Source organism: Hylobates moloch, unplaced genomic scaffold (genome assembly GCF_009828535.3).
Source record: "Hylobates moloch isolate HMO894 unplaced genomic scaffold, HMol_V3 SCAFFOLD_157, whole genome shotgun sequence".
NCBI classification, from domain to species: Eukaryota; Metazoa; Chordata; class Mammalia; order Primates; family Hylobatidae; genus Hylobates; species Hylobates moloch.
In genome coordinates, this window is record NW_026652432.1 from 8,189 (window position 1) to 28,273 (window position 20,085).

At 46.8% G+C, this 20,085-nt stretch overlaps 1 protein-coding gene and 1 non-coding gene across 2 annotated transcripts in view; one reads left to right on the forward strand and one right to left on the reverse strand.

Moving 5' to 3' along the window:
• Window positions 1-1,351: 1,351 nt before the first annotated feature.
• The window catches only part of LOC116464068 (zinc finger protein 709), a gene marked incomplete at its 3' end in the record, with an annotated part of 50,370 nt that continues 31,636 nt past the window's right edge, over window positions 1,352-20,085 (forward strand). Inside the window, exon 1 of the mRNA XM_058434974.1 lies at window positions 1,352-1,732. Coding sequence (XP_058290957.1) covers window positions 1,487-1,732 — 246 coding nt within the window. The remainder of the gene's footprint in view (window positions 1,733-20,085) is intronic.
• On the reverse strand, window positions 18,775-18,901 carry LOC116464069 (small nucleolar RNA ACA64). The gene has a single exon (XR_004246849.1). It is a non-coding gene; the product is annotated as a small nucleolar RNA ACA64 (small nucleolar RNA).

The following is a 20,085-nucleotide window of genomic DNA, read 5'->3' on the forward strand; positions in this document are numbered from 1 at the left end:
TAATAGAGACGTGGTTTCACCATGTTGGCCAGGATGGTCTTGATCTCCTGACCGTTTGATCCGCCCGCCTCCGCCTCCCAAAGTGCTGGGATTACGGGCATGAGCCACTGCGCCCGGCCTGGTGTTTTAATCCATATAAAATATTTTTAAGATTTTCTTCTTCTGCTTTATATATAAACACAGGAGGAAACCCAGGACTCTGCTGATGTCTTTTTCAAACAGTACCATTGAGAGTCTGTCTCATGTAGCTGATCAGTGCTGGTGAGAAGCAGGTGAGTAACCTGCAGTGGGCAGCAGTGCCTGCAGCCAGTGACTCCAACCTGAGGCCAGTCTGGAGCCTTCAAAGGGAGGGAAATGGAGTTCCTCATGTGGCTTTCTGGGCAGCCTGCTGTCTCTGTAGGTGGCCTCTGGTTGCTCGGAACAGCTACAGGAGTGCAGATTCTGAGAAGCAGAGCCCTGGAAAGCGAAAGATTCATGTGAAGACATGCTTGGGGTGTTGTGTTCTTTCTCAGGCTGTAACTATTTTCTGGGCAATGTGTCTGTTTTGGCATACATAGGGTCATTGTGGTCCAACTGTAATTTGTATATATGAAGTAAATCTGGCATGGTCAGGCTCAGATAAAGACTCATTTTGGAGAAAGGGTTTATGTAGCTGATAGTTTATGTAGGTTAGAATGTTAAACTGACTCCAGGTAAGAGTCTCCTGCAGGTGTAAGTGAAGGTCTTGAAGGAGGCAGCTTTTCCACACTGTGTGGAGGGTACATAAGGGCATGTTGAGCTCCCAGAGTTAAATCCTTAGGCTTCCCTACCTCATCAGGAGGGTCTGATCGACCTGGGCATCCATTTCAGTAGTCAGAGTCTGACTCCCAAGATTAAGAATATGTTAAACCTGAATGCAGGTTTTCCTTGTGAACTGTGGGTGAAGCCTGCTTGCCTGAGCTAGTTCAGATGTTTGCTTTCCTTTTGATTCCTTTATGGAATAATGCTGCCGTATAGCTATGCATTTAATAATTTTTCCGTGCCTTTATTAATTTTATTCCCACGTTGGCATGGTTTGTTGTTGTTGTTGTTGTTGTTGTTGTTGTTGTTTGTGTTTCCTCTGGGCTGAAAATGAGTAGACTGAGAGAGAAGGTGAGAGAATGGCTTGGCCATGGCACCAACTGCCCCATCCCAAATTCCTGATCTCTGGAGGACATCAGGCCCTCCCCGCTGTTCCAGTATGGCCTGGTTTGGACTCGGCTTCCTCTTGCTCTGAGGGAAGGAGATGTCTCCATTGGACACTGAGTCTGGAATTCCTTCTGCACTTCTGTGACCTGGAAGAGGCAGAAAGGGCCCACCGAGTACAGGAAGAGGCCAGTAGTAGTAGCTCTGGAAAGCCTGTGGACAATTGTGTTGATGCCTCCAGCGGAGCATGATTTGGTTGCCTGGAGGAAGCTGGGCCTGCTATTGGCTGCGGCTACAGCCTATCCCTGCAGCCACCTATTAGATGACTTCTATGACGCAGGGGGTGGAGCCCGAATCTATCCAATCAGGGGCGCTGGGGCGTGCTGTGAACAGTCCAATCGGTGCGCCGGCAGGATGCCTGGGCAACGGTCAACAAGTACGCGGGGCAGGTCCTTTCTGCAGAGGACGCCACAGGTGGCGCCGCTGCAGCCTCTGTCGTGCTGCGACCAGCTCTGATCAAAGGAGGCGTAGTAAGGAAGCCAGGACACCACTTGGAAGCCGGGATGTGGTGCGTGTGCGGGGTCTGGAGTCCCTGGACTTGGAGGAGGGGCTGGTTGGAATCCAGCCGGATCCAGCTGTGGAGGGACCCGGGCCTCCCCGCGGCGACTTCGGGATCTGGGACTTGAGTCCCCCTGGCGCAGCTCGGCCCTTGGTCCCCTCGGCACCAGGGTGGGTCTGGACCGGCAGCCGGGACCCCGGGCGTTCTGTCCCATCTGCCCGTGGCGACCGCAGTCCCGCGTCTCCAGATTGTGCGGGGTCACGGGAGGGTCATGGGGGAATCCCGCCTCGGGTGTCGGGTTCGTGTGGGAGGAGCTGTGGTGTGTGGGATCCTCAGTCCCTCATCTTTCCCTGGGGTACTGGTTTCCCTCCAGGTCTTGTAAATGTATGGGAAGGAGGGTTCCAAAGACACGACCCCGGCCCTCATACAGGGGCTGGGAATCAATGCCTCCCTGCATTTCCGAAGGCCAGCTTTCCTTCTCCAATTCACAGCTTTATCAGGTTTTTGTCCGTCATTCTACATTTCCAACAAACACAGTATTAGAACTGCTTATTCGTTTTTCCCTGCAAAGCAATGGATATGGATGGCTTTTTTTTTTTTTTTTTTTTTCTTTTTTTGAGTCGGAGTCTCGCTCTGTCGCCAGGCTGCAGTGCAGTGGTACGATCTCAGCTCACTGCAACCTCCGCCTCCTGGGTTCAAGCGATTCTCCTGCCTCAGCTTCCCAAGTAGCTGGGATTACAGGCGCCCACCACTATGGCCAGCTAATTTTTTTGTATTTTTAGTAGAGACGGGGTTTCATAATGTTGGCCAGGATGGTGTCGATCTCTTAACCTCGTGATCTGCCCGCTTCGGCCTCACAAATTCTGGGATTACAGGCGTGAGCCACCACACCCAGCCAACTTTATCAGCTTTTTGTCCATTCTACATTTCCAACAAACACAGTATTAGAATTGTTTATGCAGTTTTCCCTACAAAGCAATGGATGGCTCTTTTTAAGAGATTTGTTTTCTCTTTGTGGACTTTTCCTCTGAGAGGAAAGCAGAGAGTAAGCACCTGGCGCTCTATCTAAAAAACCTTGTGCCTCTCCTTTCATCTTCCCTAGGCACAGACACCTTATCAGAATGTCTGTGGTTTGAGGTTCCTATTTGGAAACTTTACGGGGTGATGTTTCCTTAGCCCACTCTCTATCCTTCCCTGGTCTTAGATTTCAGAACTGCCTGGGGCTGAGCCAAGATGCCCACAGCTGCCAAGTCTCTTCGAGGATCTAGTGAATTATGAGCTCCTCGGTTATCGTCTCAGAGATGGGGTTGGGGCCTCTCAGGGGAGCAGCTGGATACCCTGGGCTGGAAAGAGTCTCCTGGTATCCCCCTCAAATAAATAGCCAACCCCTGAGGCACTGAACTTTACTTCCCCAATCCCAGTTTCCATTCCTTTGGGGATACTGGGGGTCATCCAATCAGATGCTGGTATTGAGGGGTATTGATTCTTGCTTTCTGAATTCTCTCAGACTACAGAAGGGAGAAAAACTATACCGAAGGACAAGAAAAAACGCACCCAAGCATGGCAGTGCAAGAAAACTGAAAAGCGAAATGCATTTTGGGTACACGGGGGTGTACAATGCATTGTCTTACCTTGGTATGGTGATCATTGAGCACTCCATTGAGGGTGAGGGGGTGTCCCATGTGACAGGATGACCTGACCTGACACTTGAGTCAGACATGTCTGTGTTCTAGGTCAGCACTACCTCTCCCTGGGTTCGTCACCTTGAAAAGGTTTGTTCAGCCAGGCGCGGTAGCTCACGCCTGTAATCCCAGCACTTCGGGAGGCCGAGGCAGGTAGATCACCTGAGGTTGGGAGTTTGAGACCAGCCTGGCCAACATGATGAAACCCCATCTCTACTAAAAATACAAAAAATTACCAGGGCATGGTGGCAGGCGCCTGTAATCCCAGCTACTGGGGAGGCTGAGGCAGTAAAATCGCTTGAACCTGGGAGGTGGAGGTTGCTGTGAGCCAAGATTGCACAATTGCACTCCAGCCTGGGCAACAAGAGTGAAACTCAGTCTGAAAAAAAGAAAAAAAAAAAAAGGGGAGAAGCTTTAAGGAATGTGCAAGCTCGTCTGAAAAAAAATGGTAGAAGCTGTAAGGAATGTGCAAGCTCCTTGTGGGGAGTAAGCAAGAGATTGATCTTTGAGTTAAAGTCTTTATTGGGGCAAGGCATTATTCACACTCATTTTCTTTACAGAATCTTGCTGCCATGTAATTATAGTTTGCTGAAGCATTCAAGAATTTTATTCCATGATTTGAGTGTAAGAGTTTTATTGTCTTGGTTGAAAATCTGGTTGGATTGAGTCATAAGGTCTGAAGAAGCAAAGAGAATTCTGGAAATAAAATACTTATGCTTAGTTTAAATAATAATATAGGCCAGGTACAGTGGCTCACACCTGTAATCCCAGCACTTTGGGAGGCTGAGGCTGGTGGATCATGAGGTCGGGAGTTTGAGACCAGCCTGGCCAACATAGAGAAACCCTGTCTTTACTAAGAATACAAAAAATTAGCTAGGTGTGGTGGCGGGCACCTGTAATCCCAGCTACTCTGGAGTCTGAGGCAGGAGAATCGCTTGAACCTGGGAGGCGGAGGTTGCAGTGAGCCGAGATCGCACCACTGCACTCCAGCCTGGGCAATAATGCGAGACTCCATCTCAGAAAAAAAAAAAAAAAAAATTATAATATGAACACCCACGGACTCACCACCCAGGTAAATAGGCCATTGGCAGCACTGGTATGTCACCCTGATCTCACCTCCCTTCTGCACCCGGAGGTGACCATAATGGTGATTTTTTTTGTTGTTATTCTTTATAGATTTACCATCTATTTACCATAAAGTAGAGTTTTGGCTATTTTGAGTTTTCACAAGTTAGTATTACTATTACAATTAATGTTATGCTGAAAGGGTTTTTTGTGATTTCTTTGCCTCAGTCTGTTGCACACACATTGCTGTCTGAAGCTTCATTCTATTGCTTGTGTACTAATGTTGTTTCAAGTTTATTTTTTGATCCTGGTGACAATGTCATTCTTGTTTATGTCTCCAAGTGCTAAATTATAAATTTTTTACATATTGGGGAAAAATTACTGAGTTGTATATTATGGATAAATTCATATTTAGTAGGAAATACTGATGGAGTATATCAATTAACCATTTGACCACTCATGCATGTGTGTTTATTCCTTGCAATTTGCCAATGCTTGGAATTATCTAATTTATTTATTTGTGCTCCTCTAGTGTTAAACACAATCTCTGTGTAATTATATGTTGCTTTTTACTGGTTACCATTGGTGTCGAACATTTTTCCTATGTGGTCTTTTATCTTCCATGAAATAGTTTTCAGGCATTTTTTATGTTTAACTCATTTTCATGTTTATTGTATTCCTTATTTACCTTTTTTTGTTGTTTAGTTTTTATTTCATAATCATAAATTTAACTCTGCAATCCAGCTAGGCATGGAAGGTAATAAGGAAAACATGGAACCTAAAGGGAACTGTAGCAAGAGCACAAAGATTCTAGGATACTGCAAGCAAATGGAGTGGAGGGGTTCTTTCCTGAGCTACAGAAGGAATGGTCTGGTGGGTGGTTAAGATAAAACACAAGCAAACTTATTAGAGTTGTCCACAGTGAGCAGTGGTGATCTTTTTGCTGGTCTTGCCATTCTTGGACCCAAAACACTCCATGGCCTCCACAATATTCATGCCTTCTTTCACCTTGCCAAAGACCACACGCTTGCCATCCAACCACTAAGTCTTGGCAGTGGATGTTCTTAATGGTAAGAGAGGCCCTGTTAATGGCCAAGTGCTAGGATTTACTAGATGGTGCGCATGGGTTTGCTGGGTCATTAAGTATTGTCTTGTAGATAGAGGCTCACTAGTAGTGTAAAAACATATGCTTGGATTAAAGCTATGACGAATTCAAAAATGGTTAAAATAATCAAGATATAAATGTGACTGATGCTGTGGGTAGGTTGATTGATGTTTGTACTGCGTGGTGCCTCCAATTAAATGAACAAGCAGAGGGCCAGCTGTAATACTGGCTGTTAGTCACACAGCTAAGGCTATTGGTTGAATGAAGAGGCTGATGGTTTCTATAATTAGTAGTACGGGAATAAGTAAAATAGGTGTTTTCTGTGGTAGAAAATTGGGTAGGGATGCTTTTGTTTTGTGGTGCAAGCCAGTAATTACTGCTCCTGCTCATAGTGGAATAGCCATACCTAAGTTTATTGACAGTTGAGTAGTTGGTGTGAATGAGTGAGGTAAGAGCCCTAGTAAATTTGTTGAAACAATAAGATCAGTGAAATTAGTATAAGGGAGCAGGTTCGGCTGGGTGTGGTGGCTAACACCTGTAATCCCAGCACTTTGGGAGGCTGAGATGGGCAGATGCCTTGAGGTTGAGGCTGCAGTGAGCCATGATGGCGCCACTGCACTCCAGCCTGGGTGACAGAGCAAGACTCTGTCTCAAAAAAAAAAGGGGGCCGAGCACGGTGGCTCACACCTGTAATCCCAGCACTTTGGGAGGCTGAGGCGGGCGGATCACAAGGTCAGGAGTTTGAGACCAGCCTGACCAACATGGTGAAACTCTGTCTTTACTAAAAATACAAAAATTAGCCAGGTGTGGTGGTGCACACCTGTAATCCCAGCTACTCAGGAGGCGAAGCAGGAGAATCGCTTGAACCTGGAAGGCAGAGGTTGCAATGAGCCGAGATCATGCCACTGCACTCCAGCCTGAGCGACAGAGCAAGACTCCATCTCAAAAAAACAAAAACAAAACAACAAAAAAAGAGATCAGGTTTGTCCTTTTATATTATGTATTATCATAATTTATTTTAGTATAAGTTGAATTATTAATAGTCACTATTGTATAGAAATTAGCCAGTTGTTAATCAGATGGCTAGGTGATGGAAATATTTGGAAATAGGATAATTAGAATAACTACAGGCAGGCCAGGCATGGTGACTCATGCCTGTAATCCCAGCACTTTGGGAGGCCAAGGCAGGTGGATCACCTGAAGTCAGGAGTTCTAGACCAGCCTGGCCAACATGGTGAAACCCCGTCTTTACTAAAAAATACAAAAAATTAGCAGAGTGTGGTGGTGGATGCCTGTAATCCCAGTTACTCGGGAGGCTGAGGCACCCGAAGGGCAGAGGTTGCAGTAAGCTGAGATCATGACATTGCACTCCAGCCTGGGCAACAAGAGCAAGACTCAGTCTCAAAAAAAAAAAAAAAAAAAGAATAACTACAGGCAGTTCTACTATTGTTGGGGTAATGAAAGAGATGTTCATTTTATTTCTCAAGGGGTTTCATGTTTCTATATTTCAAAAGCTTTTAGTGTTGAGTTTATTGGGTAGATGAATTTTGAAATTTTTAATTGAAATGGTGATAGGATTATGGATATGATAGTAATAAATCATGTGAATGTGTCTAGTTGGGGTGCTTCACTGTGGAAAGATCATAACTCAGTCTTTAACTTAAAAGGTTAGTACTGATTAGCTTTACAGTGATATTATAATATAGATGCTGACCAGTTTTGAAGTGTTTTAGGGGTACTAAACAAGTTCAAGAACAATGGGTAGGAAGCTGTGATTAGATCCACAGATTTCTGAGCACTGACCGTAGAAAGGCCTGATTGTGTAAATGTCAGGATTGCTTGGTTTAAACATCCTGGTATTGCATCTGTTTTTAGGCCTAATGATGGTAAGTTTCATGAATGTAGAACATCTTTTGATGAAATTAATATTTGAATTGATGTTTCTATGGGGAAGGCTACTTGATTGTCAAATTCAAGTAGCTGCAGCTCTCCTGGTTTTAAGTCTGTTGCAGGAAATCTGTGGAGTCAAAATTTAGGTCTTCATACTTTGTATATTCATAGCTTCAGTATCATCTATATATATACATATATTTTTTCGAGATAGAGTCTCACTCTGTTGCCCAGGCTGGAATGCAGTGGCGCGATCTCAGCTCACTGCAAGCTCTGCCTCCCAGGTTCATGCCATTCTCCTGCCTCAGCCTCCCGAGTAGTTTGGACTACAGGCACCTGCCACCACACCCGGCTAATTTTTCGTATTTTTAGTAGAGACGGGGTTTCACTGTGTTAGCCTGGATGGTCTCGATCTCTTGACCTCATGATCTGCCCGCCTTGGCCTCCCAAAGTGCTGGGATTACAGGCATGAGCCACCGAGCCCGGCCTTTTGTTGTTGTTGTTGTTGGGACAGACTCTTACTCTGTCACCCAGGCTAGAGTGCAATGGAACAATCTCGGTTCACTGCAACTTCCGCCTCCTGGGTTCAAGCGATTCTCCTGCCTCAGCCTCCCAAGTAGCTGGGATTACAGGCCCTGCCACTACGCCCGGCTAATTTTTTGTATTTTTAATAGAGATGGGGTTTCACCATGTTGGCCAGGCTGGTCTCAAACTCTCGACCTCAGGTGATCCGCCTCCCAAAGTGCTGGGATTACAGGCATGAGCCACCGCACCTGGCCAGTATCATCTATGGTTTTCATGGTTAGGGAGGGGTTATTAATTTCATATTGTATACAGAATATATAACGATGGAAGAGCAATTAAAATAAAGATAATAGGTAGAATAGTTCATACTGCCTCTACTTCTTGGGCATCTATAGCAGTAGATCCTACTGACAGGACATAATGGAAATGTGTTACAACATAATATGTATCATGTGGAATGATATCTAGCGATAGTATGATTCCAGTTAAACCTCCCCCTGTGAATTGGAAAATGAAGCCTAGTGCTCAGAGTATGGCAGCGGATCATTTAATATTGCCTCCAGGTAGTGTTGTTAGTCAACTAAAGACCTTACTATCTGCAGGAATGGCAATAATTATGGTGGTAGATGTAGATCTGATCCTCCCGCCTCAGCCTCCTGAGTAGCTGGGACGGTAGGTGTGTGCCACCATGCCTGGCTAATTTTTGTATTTTTTGTAGAGATGGGGTTTCATCATGTTGGCCAGGCTGGTCACGAACTCCTGACCTCAAGTGATCTGCCCGCCTTGGCCTCCCAAAGTGCTGTGATTACAGGCGTGAGCCACTGTGCCCGGCCTAATTTAACCTAAATTTCTAGTTTATTGTTGAAAGTATTGGTGAGGGCCAGGCATAGTGGCTCATGCCTATAATCTCAGCACTTTAGGAGGCTAAGGCAGGCAGATCACTTGAGTTCAGGAGTTCGATCTCAGCCCTACCAACATGGTGAAACCCCATCTCTACTAAAAATACAAAAATTAGCCGGGCATGGTGGCACATGCCTGCAATCCCAGCTACTCGAGAGGCTGAGGAGGGAAGATGACTTGAATCTGGGAGGCAGAGGTTACAGTGAGCTGAGATCACACTTTTGCACTCCAGCCTGGGCAACTGAGCAAGACTTCATCTCAAAAAAGAAAAAAAAAAAAAAAAAAGAGAAAGTATTGGTGAGAGTAAGAGTGGTAGGAATAGGGTCCATACAGTAATGAGTGGTGATAAAAAGAGGGCTTGCTTTATAGTTTCTTTTTCTTTCTTTCTTTTTTTTTTTTTGTGACAGGGTCTCGCTCTGTTGCCCAGGCTGGAGTGCAGTGGTGTGGCTTACTGAGTAGCTGGGACTACAGGACTGTTCCACCACACTTGGCTAATTTTTAAATTTTTGTAGAGACGGGGTCTCACTCTGTTGCCCAGACTGGTCTCAAACTCCTGGGCTCAAGCAGTCCTCCTGCTTCGGCCTCCTAAAGTGTTGGGATTAGAGGTGTGAGCCACCACACCTGGCCTTATATTTTCAAATGGTCATTTTATTTTTATGTTATTAGTTGTTGGGAATATCACTAGTGATGTGGAGTAAATTAGGCATATGTAGAAACATTGATTAAATACAGCTATGACAGCCCTATGTGTGGGTATAATAAGGCTATTTTGTTGTTAATTCTTTTTTTTTTTTTTTTTTTGAGACGGAGTCTCGCTCTGTCGCCCAGGCTGGAGTGCAGTGGCGCAATCTCGGCTCACTGCAAGCTCCGCCTCCCGGGTTCACGCCATTCTCCTGCCTCAGCCTCTCCGAGTAGCTGGGACTACAGGCGCCCGCCACCACGCCTGGCTAATTTTTTTGTATTTTTAGTAGAGACGGGGTTTCACCGTGGTCTCGATCTCCTGACCTTGTGATCCGCCCGCCTCGGCCTCCCAAAGTGCTGGGATTACAAGCGTGAGCCACCGCGCCCGGCCTGTTGTTAATTCTTGAATGATAACTCCTTTGGGTATAAATCCTGTAAGGGGGGTTAGTCCCAGTAGGGAAAATTGATAAGAATTGTGGAAGTAGTAGTGGTAACTTATTTCATATGTAATATAGTGATAATGTTATTGTACTTGTACTTAGATTAAATAATATAAATACTGTAATTGTTAGGGTTATGTAAATCAATAGATTTAGGATTGTGATAGGAGGGTTGTAGGCTAAAATTGTGATTATTCAGCCTATAGGAGCAACTGATGAGTAGGCCAAGATATTTCGGAGTTGTGTTTGGTTAAGTCGGCCTCAGCCCTCTTCGGGACAGATAGTGCTGCAATTGCCAGTAGCATATTTAGGTCTATTAAGGGTAGACTTGAAATATGATGGAGACTGGTGCTAGTTTTTGTTATGTAAGGAGGATTATACCTGATGTTAATGAGATCCCTTGTGTTACTTCTGGGATTCAGAAATAGAACGGGGCACAGGGCGCAGTGGTTCACGCCTGTATTCCCAGCACTTTGGAAGGCTGAGGCGGGCGGATCACTTGAGGTCAGGAGTTCCAGACCAGCCTGGCCAACATGGTGAAACCCCGTCTTTACTAAAAATATAAAAATTAGCTGGACGTGGTGTCAGGCTGCTGTAATCCCAGCTACTTGGGAGGCAGAGACAGGAGAATCGCTTGAACCCGGAGGCAGAGGTTGCAGTGAGCCAAGATCGCTCCATGCCACTGCACTCCAGCCTGGGCAACCAAGGAAGAGTCCATCTCAAAAAGAAAAAAAAATGAAGTAGAAGGGGGCTATTCCTAATTTTATCACAAGAGCTACGGTAACTGTTAGGAATGCTGCTTGGTTTAGTATTTTTGTGGTTTTCATTGTCCAGAGTACATTATATTGATAATAACAGCTATGATTAGAATTGTAGATGTGGTTGCTTGTGAAAGGAAGTATTGGTTCAATCTAAATACACAGATAGGTCCTGGCCAAGACATGCATTCAGGAACGCTTTCAGGAGGGATTCAATCCCAAACTCCTGCTCCCAAATGTCAAGGAACTATCCAAACTGCCAACTCAAGTCAGCAGAACATAGAACCCAGGCCTGGCAGGGCTCAACATGCAACACAGAGCAGCACACTCAGAGCACCAGCTCCCCCAGCCAGCAGCGCTCACCCCACATGCCAGCCACCACCTGGCAGACCAAGTTAGTAATTCCAGCAAGAGAACACAGACCAATAAGGTGATAAAGGTCTAGGCATCCTGTGCATGGCACCAATTGCCATGGTCACCCCAGAGGTGCAGTTCCAATGTTGACAGAGATGCCAGTGTGGTTATGGTGCACACATGCTGAGAGGGTATGAAAAGGTTTAATTACTAAGATGATTGAGGTCTCTGAGAAAAGCAGGCCAGGCCCCTCAAGCAGGCATAATGACTTGAAAGAGTAAGGAAAGGAGCCTGGACTGGGTGTTTACTGTGATTGGGGGTAGGGCAGTAGGACAGTTCAGTTCCCCTCGAGGGGAAAAGCTTCTGAGGTGGGACTCTCCAGCAAGGCCCAAGGAGGGAGTGCCTCAGCTTTCTCAGCTTGTCCAGGTATTGTAAACAAAAAATAAAATCCACAGCACCCTCCTGACTGAACAGACCCCTTCTTGGCCAAGGGAACCCCATAAAAACCCTAAACACTGAATTCCCAGGCCAGGCGCAGTGGCTCACACCTGTAATCCCAGCATTTTGGGACTGAGGATGGCTTGAGGCCAGGAGTTTGAGACCAGCCTGGGCAACACAGTGAGACCCCATCTCCACAAAGAAAGTAAAAATTAACTAGGCATGGTGGCATGCACCTGTAGTCCCAGCTACTCAGGAGGCTGAGGTAGGAGGATAGCTTGAGCCCAGTAGTTCAAGGCTGCAGTAAGCTATAATATGACTGTGCCACTGCACTCCAGCCTGGTTAACAGAGTGAGACCCTGTCTTGAAAGAACGAAAACAGTAAAAACTGAATTCCCAGCCGTGGGAAGGGAGGTCGAACACACCCTGTTATAACCCCTCCCTTTTGGAGTTTAGGCACAACTGACCAGCATTAATGTTAAAATAGAGACCATAAAACTAACAAAACTCTTTATGACAATAAGATACCAAATTATAAATTAAGACCTAAGGCCATGCTCTCCAAGGGTTAAGTCACAAACTCTAGGTCATTCTGACCCAGTGTATTGGTTAACAGATTTTCTTATCTTTTTTTTTTTTTGAGACAGGGTCTCTTGCTTTGTCACCCAGGCTGGAGTACAGTGACATAATCACTGCTCACCACAGCTTGGACCTCCCAGGCTCAAGTGATCCTCCCATGTAGCTGGGAATATAGGCATGTGCCGCCACACCCAGCTAATCGTTTTTACTTTTTTTTTTTTTTTTTTGAGACGGAGTCTCACTCTGTTGCCCAGGCTGGAGTGCAGCAGTGGCGCAGTCTTGGCTCACTGCAAGCTCCACCTCCCAGGTTCACGCCATTCTCCTGCCTCAGCCTCCCGAGTAGCTGGGACTACAGGCACCTGCCACCACATCTGGCTAATTTTTTGGATTTTTAGTAGAGATGGGGTTTCACCGTGTTAGCCAGGATGGTCTCGATCTCCTGACCTCATGATCCGCCCGCCTCAGCCTCCCAAAGTGCTGGGATTACAGGCGTGAGCTGCTGCGCCCGGCCTCGTTTTTACTTCTTTTTTTAGATGGAGTCTTGCTCTTTCACCCAGGCTGGAGTGCAGTGGCGCAATCTCAGCTCACTGCAACCTCCACCTCCCAGGCTCAAGGGATTCTTCTGCCTCACCCTCCCAAATAGTTGGGACCACAGGCACACACACCACACCTGGCTAGAGACAGGGTTTCACCATGTTGGCCGGGATGGTCTTGAACTCCTGGCCTCAAGTAATCCACCTGCCTTGGGCTCCCAGAGTGTTGGGATTACAGGCATAAGCCACTATCCCCAGCCTAATGCAGTCTGTGTGCCACAGCCTCCCAAAGTGCTGGGATTATAGGCTCCTGAGCCCAGCTGACTTCCTTAAACATTACTTTCTTTCTTTTTTTTTGTTTGAGACAAAGTTTCGTTCTTGTTGCCCAGGCCGGAGTGCAATGGTGTGATCTCAGCTCACCACAACCTCCGCCTCCCAGGCTCAAGTTATTCTCCTGCCTCAGCTTCCAGAGTAGCTGGGATTACAGGCACTGCCACCACACTCGGCTAATTTTGTATTTTTAGTAGAGACAGGGTTTCTCCATGTTGGTCAGGCTGGTCTTGAACTCCCGACCTCAGGTGATCCACCCGCCTCGGCCTCCCATAGTGCTGCGATTACAGGTGTGAGCCACCACGCCCGGCCCAAACATTCCTTTCTAATGACTCCAAATGTTTAGACACAGCTTTACTCCTTTAGCCAACTGTAAATCAAAGAACCTCTGAATCTACCTGTAACCTGTAAGCCCCCGCTTCAAGATATTCTACCTCTTCAGGCCAAATCAAAGCCTACCTTCCATGTACTGATTTATGTCTGCCTGCAACTCCTGTCTCTCTAAAATGTATAAAACCAAACTGTAGCTGGGTGCTGTGGCTCGTGCCTGTAATCCCAGCACTTTGGAAGGCTGAGGCCAGCAGATCACTTGAGGCCAGGAGTTCAAGACCAGCCTGGCCAACATGGCAAAACCCCATCTCTACTAAAAATACAAAAAATTTAGCCGGGTGTGGTGACGCAGGCCTGTAATCCCAGCTACTTAGGAGGCTGAGGCACAAGAATTGCTTGAACCTGGGAGGCTGAGGTTGCAGTGAGCTGAGATTGTGCCACTGCACTCCAGCCTGGGCGACAGAGCAAGACCCTGTCTCAAAAATACCAAAAAACTGTAACCTGGCTGTCACTGGTGCACTTTCTCAGGACTTCTTGAGACTGTGTTTTCTGGGCCATGGTCACTCATATTGACTCAGAATAAAGCCTCCTTAAAATATTTGAGAGTTTGGTGTTTCCATTGACAGTGGGCAGCTGTTAGAAGAGGGGGATTGACACTGAATCTGCCAACAGTCAAATACCAAAAAGGGTGGAGTCCAACTACTCATTACAAGAGCAAACATGGATAAGAAAAACATGCATTTGCAATTGCTTGTTTTTGTTGTTGTTGTTGTGTGAGACGGAGTTTCACTCTTGTTGCCCAGGCTGGAGTGCAATGGCGTAATCTCAGCTCACCACAACCTCCGCCTCCTGGGTTCTAGTGATTCTCCTGCCTCAGCCTCCTGAGTAGCTGGGACTACAGGCACCTGCCACCACGCTCAGCTAATTTTGTATTTTTAGTAGAGACAAGGGTTCTCCATGTTGGTCAGGCTGGTCTCGAACTCCCGACCTCAGGTGATCCGCCCACCTCGGCCTCCCAAAGTGCTGGGAATACAGGCATGAGCCACTGTGCCTGGCCTGCAATTGCTTGTTTTAATAAAGAAACACTAATAGGATGCACAAGGAATTACCAAAAGTTTTTACGAAGGGCAGGGTGGCTGGAGCAAGAATCCTGGAATGAACCAGGATATGCTTGACAGTGAGTCTTAATGTTAGATTTTCCTGTCTCATAGACTTTTTTTTTTAACCTTCACATGTATTATCTCTCTAAAATGAATGGAGGCCTGGTGCAGTGGCTCACATTTGTAATCCCAGCACTTTGGGAGGCCGAGCTAGGAGGATCACTTGAACTCAAGAGTTCAAGACCAGGCCAGGCGTGGTGGCTCACACCTGTAATCCCAGCACTTTGGGAGGCCGAGGCGGGTGGATCACGAGGTCAGGAGATCAAGACCATCCTGGCTAACATGGTGAAACCCAAGCTCTACTAAAAATACAAAAAAATTAGCCAGGCGTGGTGATGGGCAGCTGTAGTCCCAGCTACTTGGGAGGCTGAGGCAGGAGAATGGCGTGAACCCGGGAGGCAGAGCTTGCAGTGAGCCGAGATGGCACCACTGCACTCCAGCCTGGGCAACAGAGCGAGACTCCCGTCTCAAAAAAATAGTAGCATATTGTAATACATTAGGGTTTGGATATAACCATTAAATGTAGTAGAGTTTTTCAAAGATTACAGAAGCTTTGAGAGTAGTTTTCCTCGTATCAATTAAAACAGGAATCCATTTGCCCTGGGAATAGTAGAGCCTTTGAAGTTTCAAAGTTTTCTAGGGATATGCACACACACAAACTAATGTAAAAATAAAAATGCACCTGAGAAGTTAAACATATCCATCTCACACCATGAGCTGCTTTTGCCTGAAAGGAATAAAAATTCTATTTGGTTCCAGGATTTGCTTCTCTTACATCATATTTCTCAATCAACTTAAATTTTCAAAGACCAACAAACTAAAAATTCTACAGACCCATACAGGGAATAAAATTACAAAATGCTAAAGGGAACTGGAGTTAAAGTGCTGCAATATTCAATAGAAAAAGGAATCCAAAGGAAAGAAACACAAACATTGAATCAGCTCAGATAAGCAGCCTGCTTCTCCGCAATTCAGAAGAAAAACCAACATCCAGAAGGTTAAACACGTACCAAAGCTTGGAGTCCACTCTCTCTCCCTGTTGGGGTATAGTCCCTAGAGTGGAATAGTCCCTGGTGACAGTGAGCAGGGACACCTGAGCAGCCACAGGAATGAACTCTGGGAGCAGAGAATGCCCCTTCCCACTCGTTCTCATAAGTGAGGAAACTGTCAGCTGGATTCAGATGAAGGTTCTGACACAAATGAACTCCCAAAGTCATTAACACCCATGTCCAGGAAACAGAACTTGTAACTTTCACAGACTTTTTCAATATGGAAAAATTACACCATGAGTGTACCCTAATGTGAAAGCAAAACTCAAACCTAATGTCTAAAATTAGACCCAAGGAAACTACAATTACGACCTAGACAATTACAACCCTCCCGGTTCCCCGAAAACCGCGTGCGGTTCCCAGGATTCCAGTGCTCTGTAGCTTCTCTCTGTATAAAGAGCTCCTTCCTTGGTGGGTGTGAGCAAGTAGGACACTTGCGGGGAAGGCTCCCCAGGAAGACTCATCTGGGCTTTCAGTGACCTCCCTTTGCAGGCTCGAGTGGTCTTAGCTTGCAGTCACTAGTCTCTGGCTGCTGCTCCCCAGTCGTGTGGCTTTCAACCGCTATTGATGTTTATTTTTTTGAGACAGGGTCTCCCTCTGTCACCCAGGCTGTAGAGCAGTGGTGAGATCATAGCTCACTGCAGCCTCGACCTCCAGGGCTTGGGCTTAAGTGAGCCTCCCACCTCAGGCCCCTGAGTAGCTGGGACTACAAGCACAGGCTATCATGCAGCTAATTTTTGTATTTTTAGTAGAGACGGGGGTTTCACCACGTTGGCCAGGCTGGTCTCGAACTCCTGACCTCAAGTGGTCCACCCACCTCGGCCTCCCAAAGTGCTGGGATTACAGGCGTGAGCCACCACGCCCGGCTGAAAAACGGGAACTTTCAAAGTTGCTTTTCTGGTAAAAGTTAAAGCAGAGGGGACTTTGCTTATCATGTTGGCTAAAACTGGCCTGTTGGGGATTTGACCAGCATCTCTTTCTCTCAGATAAACAACTTAGTTTCAGCTTGGTAGCGAGGAACGTCCCCGTGGGTAACTCATTTTGGTTTGGTCTGTTGGGTCTAGTGCAGGAGCTCAGTCTAAACCGATGGCTTCCTACAAATTGTATTTAACAGGGCGAATAATAATATTGTGAATTGGAGAGGGAAAGCTTCATTTGGAATGAAAGAGGGAATTGGCAAATTTAGGGATTTCCTGTCCTAGGAAGAGCTAGGCTGGAAAACGGGGTCGTGGATTTGAGATCCTGTTTTCACACGTTTGTAAAATTAAGGGGCAAACTGGTCCCCCGGGGAAAAAGAGACTGGGGACTCCACGGACCACCGATCCTCCCACGCACGAACGCCACACCCGAGCCGGGATTCCTTCTCTCCCCTGACCCTCCAGTGATCCCCACACAATCTTGGAAGACGCGGGGCTACGGGCATGGAGCTGCCCACAGAGGGCTCCCGGACCGGGGCCGCAGTAGCTGCGCGGGGACAGGACAGCACTCCTGGGATCCTGGCTGCCGGCCCAGCTTCACTCTGCGGCGGGAGGAGGCCGAGGGCCGAGCTGCGCCAGGGGCCTCGGGTCCACAGACCGAGGAGTGGCAGCGGGCAGGCCCGGTTCCCGCCACAGCCGGTTCCGGCCAGCCGCTCTTCAGGTCTCGGGATTCCAGGCCCCGCACATTCACCATTTCCCGGCTTCCGCGGTGTCCCCACGCCCTAACTACGACTCCCTCTGCCAGTGCGGGTCCCAGAGTGACAGAGGCTGCGGAAGAGCCACCTAGCGACGTTCGAGGCAGGAGAGACGCAAACCAGAACTCGCGCCGCGGTATCCACGCGCCTTTGTACAGGGCGGCCCCACCCACCGCTCCGGCGGCGTCTCCAATTGGACAGTTTGTGAGGTTCCACCCCCTGTTGCCTGAGTCACATCTCAGCTGGAGATCAGGTAGCTGAGCGATCCCGCTTCCCTGAAACTGTCCTGCCAGAGACATTTGCATTATACCAGAACTTCATATGCTAGATATAAAGGCCCTCAGACCGGACACTGGCGTTTACCTGAAGAACCTTCTGAACGGGGACATAGGTGTGCGCGCAGGGAATGCCAGACAAGAGTTTCCAGATAAAGCGAACCCCTTGATGACTGACTCTTTAAGGAGTAAATCCACAGCAAAAGGGCCCTGGAGGCAAGGCCATACTGGATCAGGAGAGTCAGATATTCTCCAGAGGACAGTGGCTTTGCATCATGCTGCCAGGACACTCAGAACTGTGACCCCGTAGGTTCACATAGACCAGGCAATGTTTACATTTTTAATTTTAAATTTTGTTGTGGGTACATAGTAGGTGTATATATTTATGAGTTACATGAGATATTTTGATATAAGCATGCAACGCGTAATAATCACATCATGGTAAATGGGGAATCCATCAACTCAAGCATTTATCCTTTGTGTTACAAACAAGCCGATTATACTCTTTTAGTTATTTAAAAATGTGAAACCAAATTATTTTTTACTGTAATCACCCTGTTATGCTAGCAAATACTAGGTCTCATCCATTCTATTTTTTGTGGCCATTAACCATCCTCAGTTCCCCTTCCCCCAACCCCCGCACTACCCTTTCCAGCCTCTGGTAACCATCCTTCTACTCTATCTCCATGAGGTCAATTGTTTTAATTGTTTGCTCCCAAACATAAGTGAGAACATGTGAAGTTTGTCTTTCTGTGCCTGGTTTATTTCGCTTAACATAATGACCTCTAATTCCATCCAAATTGTTGCAAATGACAGGATCTCATTCTTTTTTATGGCTGAATAGTACTCCATTGTGTATTCGGAACTTTTTTTTTTTTTTTTAAATCCGTTCATCTGTTGAGGGAGAGTTAGGTTGCTTCCAAATCTTGGGGATTGTGAATAATGCTGCAATAAACATAGGGGTGCAGATATCTCTTCAATACATGGATTTCCTTTCTTTGGGGTATTTACCTAAAAGTGGGGTTGCTGGATCAAATGGCAGCTCTATTTTTATTTTTATTTTTATTTATTTATTTATTTTTTGAGTTAGACAAACAGCTTTATTTGAAAGATGGGGGACAGCCAAGTTCCCCCGACCCCGCCGTCCTGGCGACGTCGGTGTCAGGCGTAGGAGGACTAGTGTCCTGCGGAGAAAAAACAGGGTTAGGAGTATGCAGTCGGGGTCAGGAGTCAGGGGCCAGACCTCGCGAGCGGCCGCACCCGGGGGCGGGGGGGAGGCCGCGGCGCCTGTTGGGGCCTGGGTTTCACTGCCGCACATGGGGCAGCGCGCGGTGAGCTGAGGCCCCCGGAGGCTCTGGGCGCCGAATCTCACCCGCGGCCACGGCCAAAGCCGGGGGTGATTTTCAACCAACGCCGGTTTTATTTTTTTTTTGTGGAAGCTCCAAACTGTTCTCCATAGTGGTTGTACTAATTTACGTTCCCACCAACAGTGTACAAAGGTTGCCTTTTCTCCACATCCTCTCCAGCATTTGTTACTGCCTGACTTTTGGATAAAAGCCATTTTAACAGGGGTGAGATGATACCTCATTGTATAATAGTTTTGATTTGCATTTCTCTGATGATCAATGATGTTGGCCTTTTCATATAACTGTTTGCCATTTGCATGCCTTCTTTTGAGAAATGTCTTTTCAGACCTTTTGCCTATTTTTAATCAGATTATTAGTTTTTTTTTTTTTTTTTTTGAGATGGAGTCTCGCTCTGTCGCCCAGGCTTGAGTGCAGTGGCGCGATCTCGGCTCACTGCAAGCTCCGCCTCCTGGGTTCACACCATTCTACTGCCTCACTCAGCCTCCTGAGTAGCTGGGACTACAGGCGCCCACCACCACGCCCAGCTAATTTTTTTTTTTTTTTTTTTTTTGTATTTTTACAAGAGACGGGGTTTCACCGTGTTAGCCAGATGGTCTCGATCCCCTAACGTCGTGATCCGCCCGTCTTGGCCTCCCAAAGTGCTGGGATTACAGGTGTGAGCCACCGCGCCCAGCCTATTAGATTTTTTTCTATAGATTTTTTTTATTTTGTTTTTTGATTTCTATAGATTTTTTTGATTTTGTTTTTGTTTTTGTTTTTTTGAGATGGAGTTTTGCTCTCGTTGCCCAGGCTGGAGTGCAATGGTGCGATCTCAGCTCACCACAACCTCTGCCTCATGGGTTCAAGCGATTCTCCTGCTTCAGCCTCCCGAGTAGCTGGAATTGCAGGCATGTGCCACCATGCCCCACTAATTTTGTATTTTTAGTAGAGACGGGGTTTCTCCATGTTGGTCAGGCTGGTCTCAAACTCCTGACCACGTGATCCGCCCGCCTCGGCCTACCAAAGTGCTGGGATTACAGGCGTGAGCCACTGTGCCCGGTCTATGTTCTGGTTATCAATTCCTTGTCAGATGGGTAGTCTGCAAATATTATCTCCCATTCTGTAGCTTGTCTTTTCACTTTGTTGTACAGAAGCTCTTTACTTAATGTGACCCCTTTATCTATTTTTGCTTTGGTTGCCTGTGCTTGTAGGGTATTACTCAAGAAATCTTTGCCCACTCCAATGTTCTG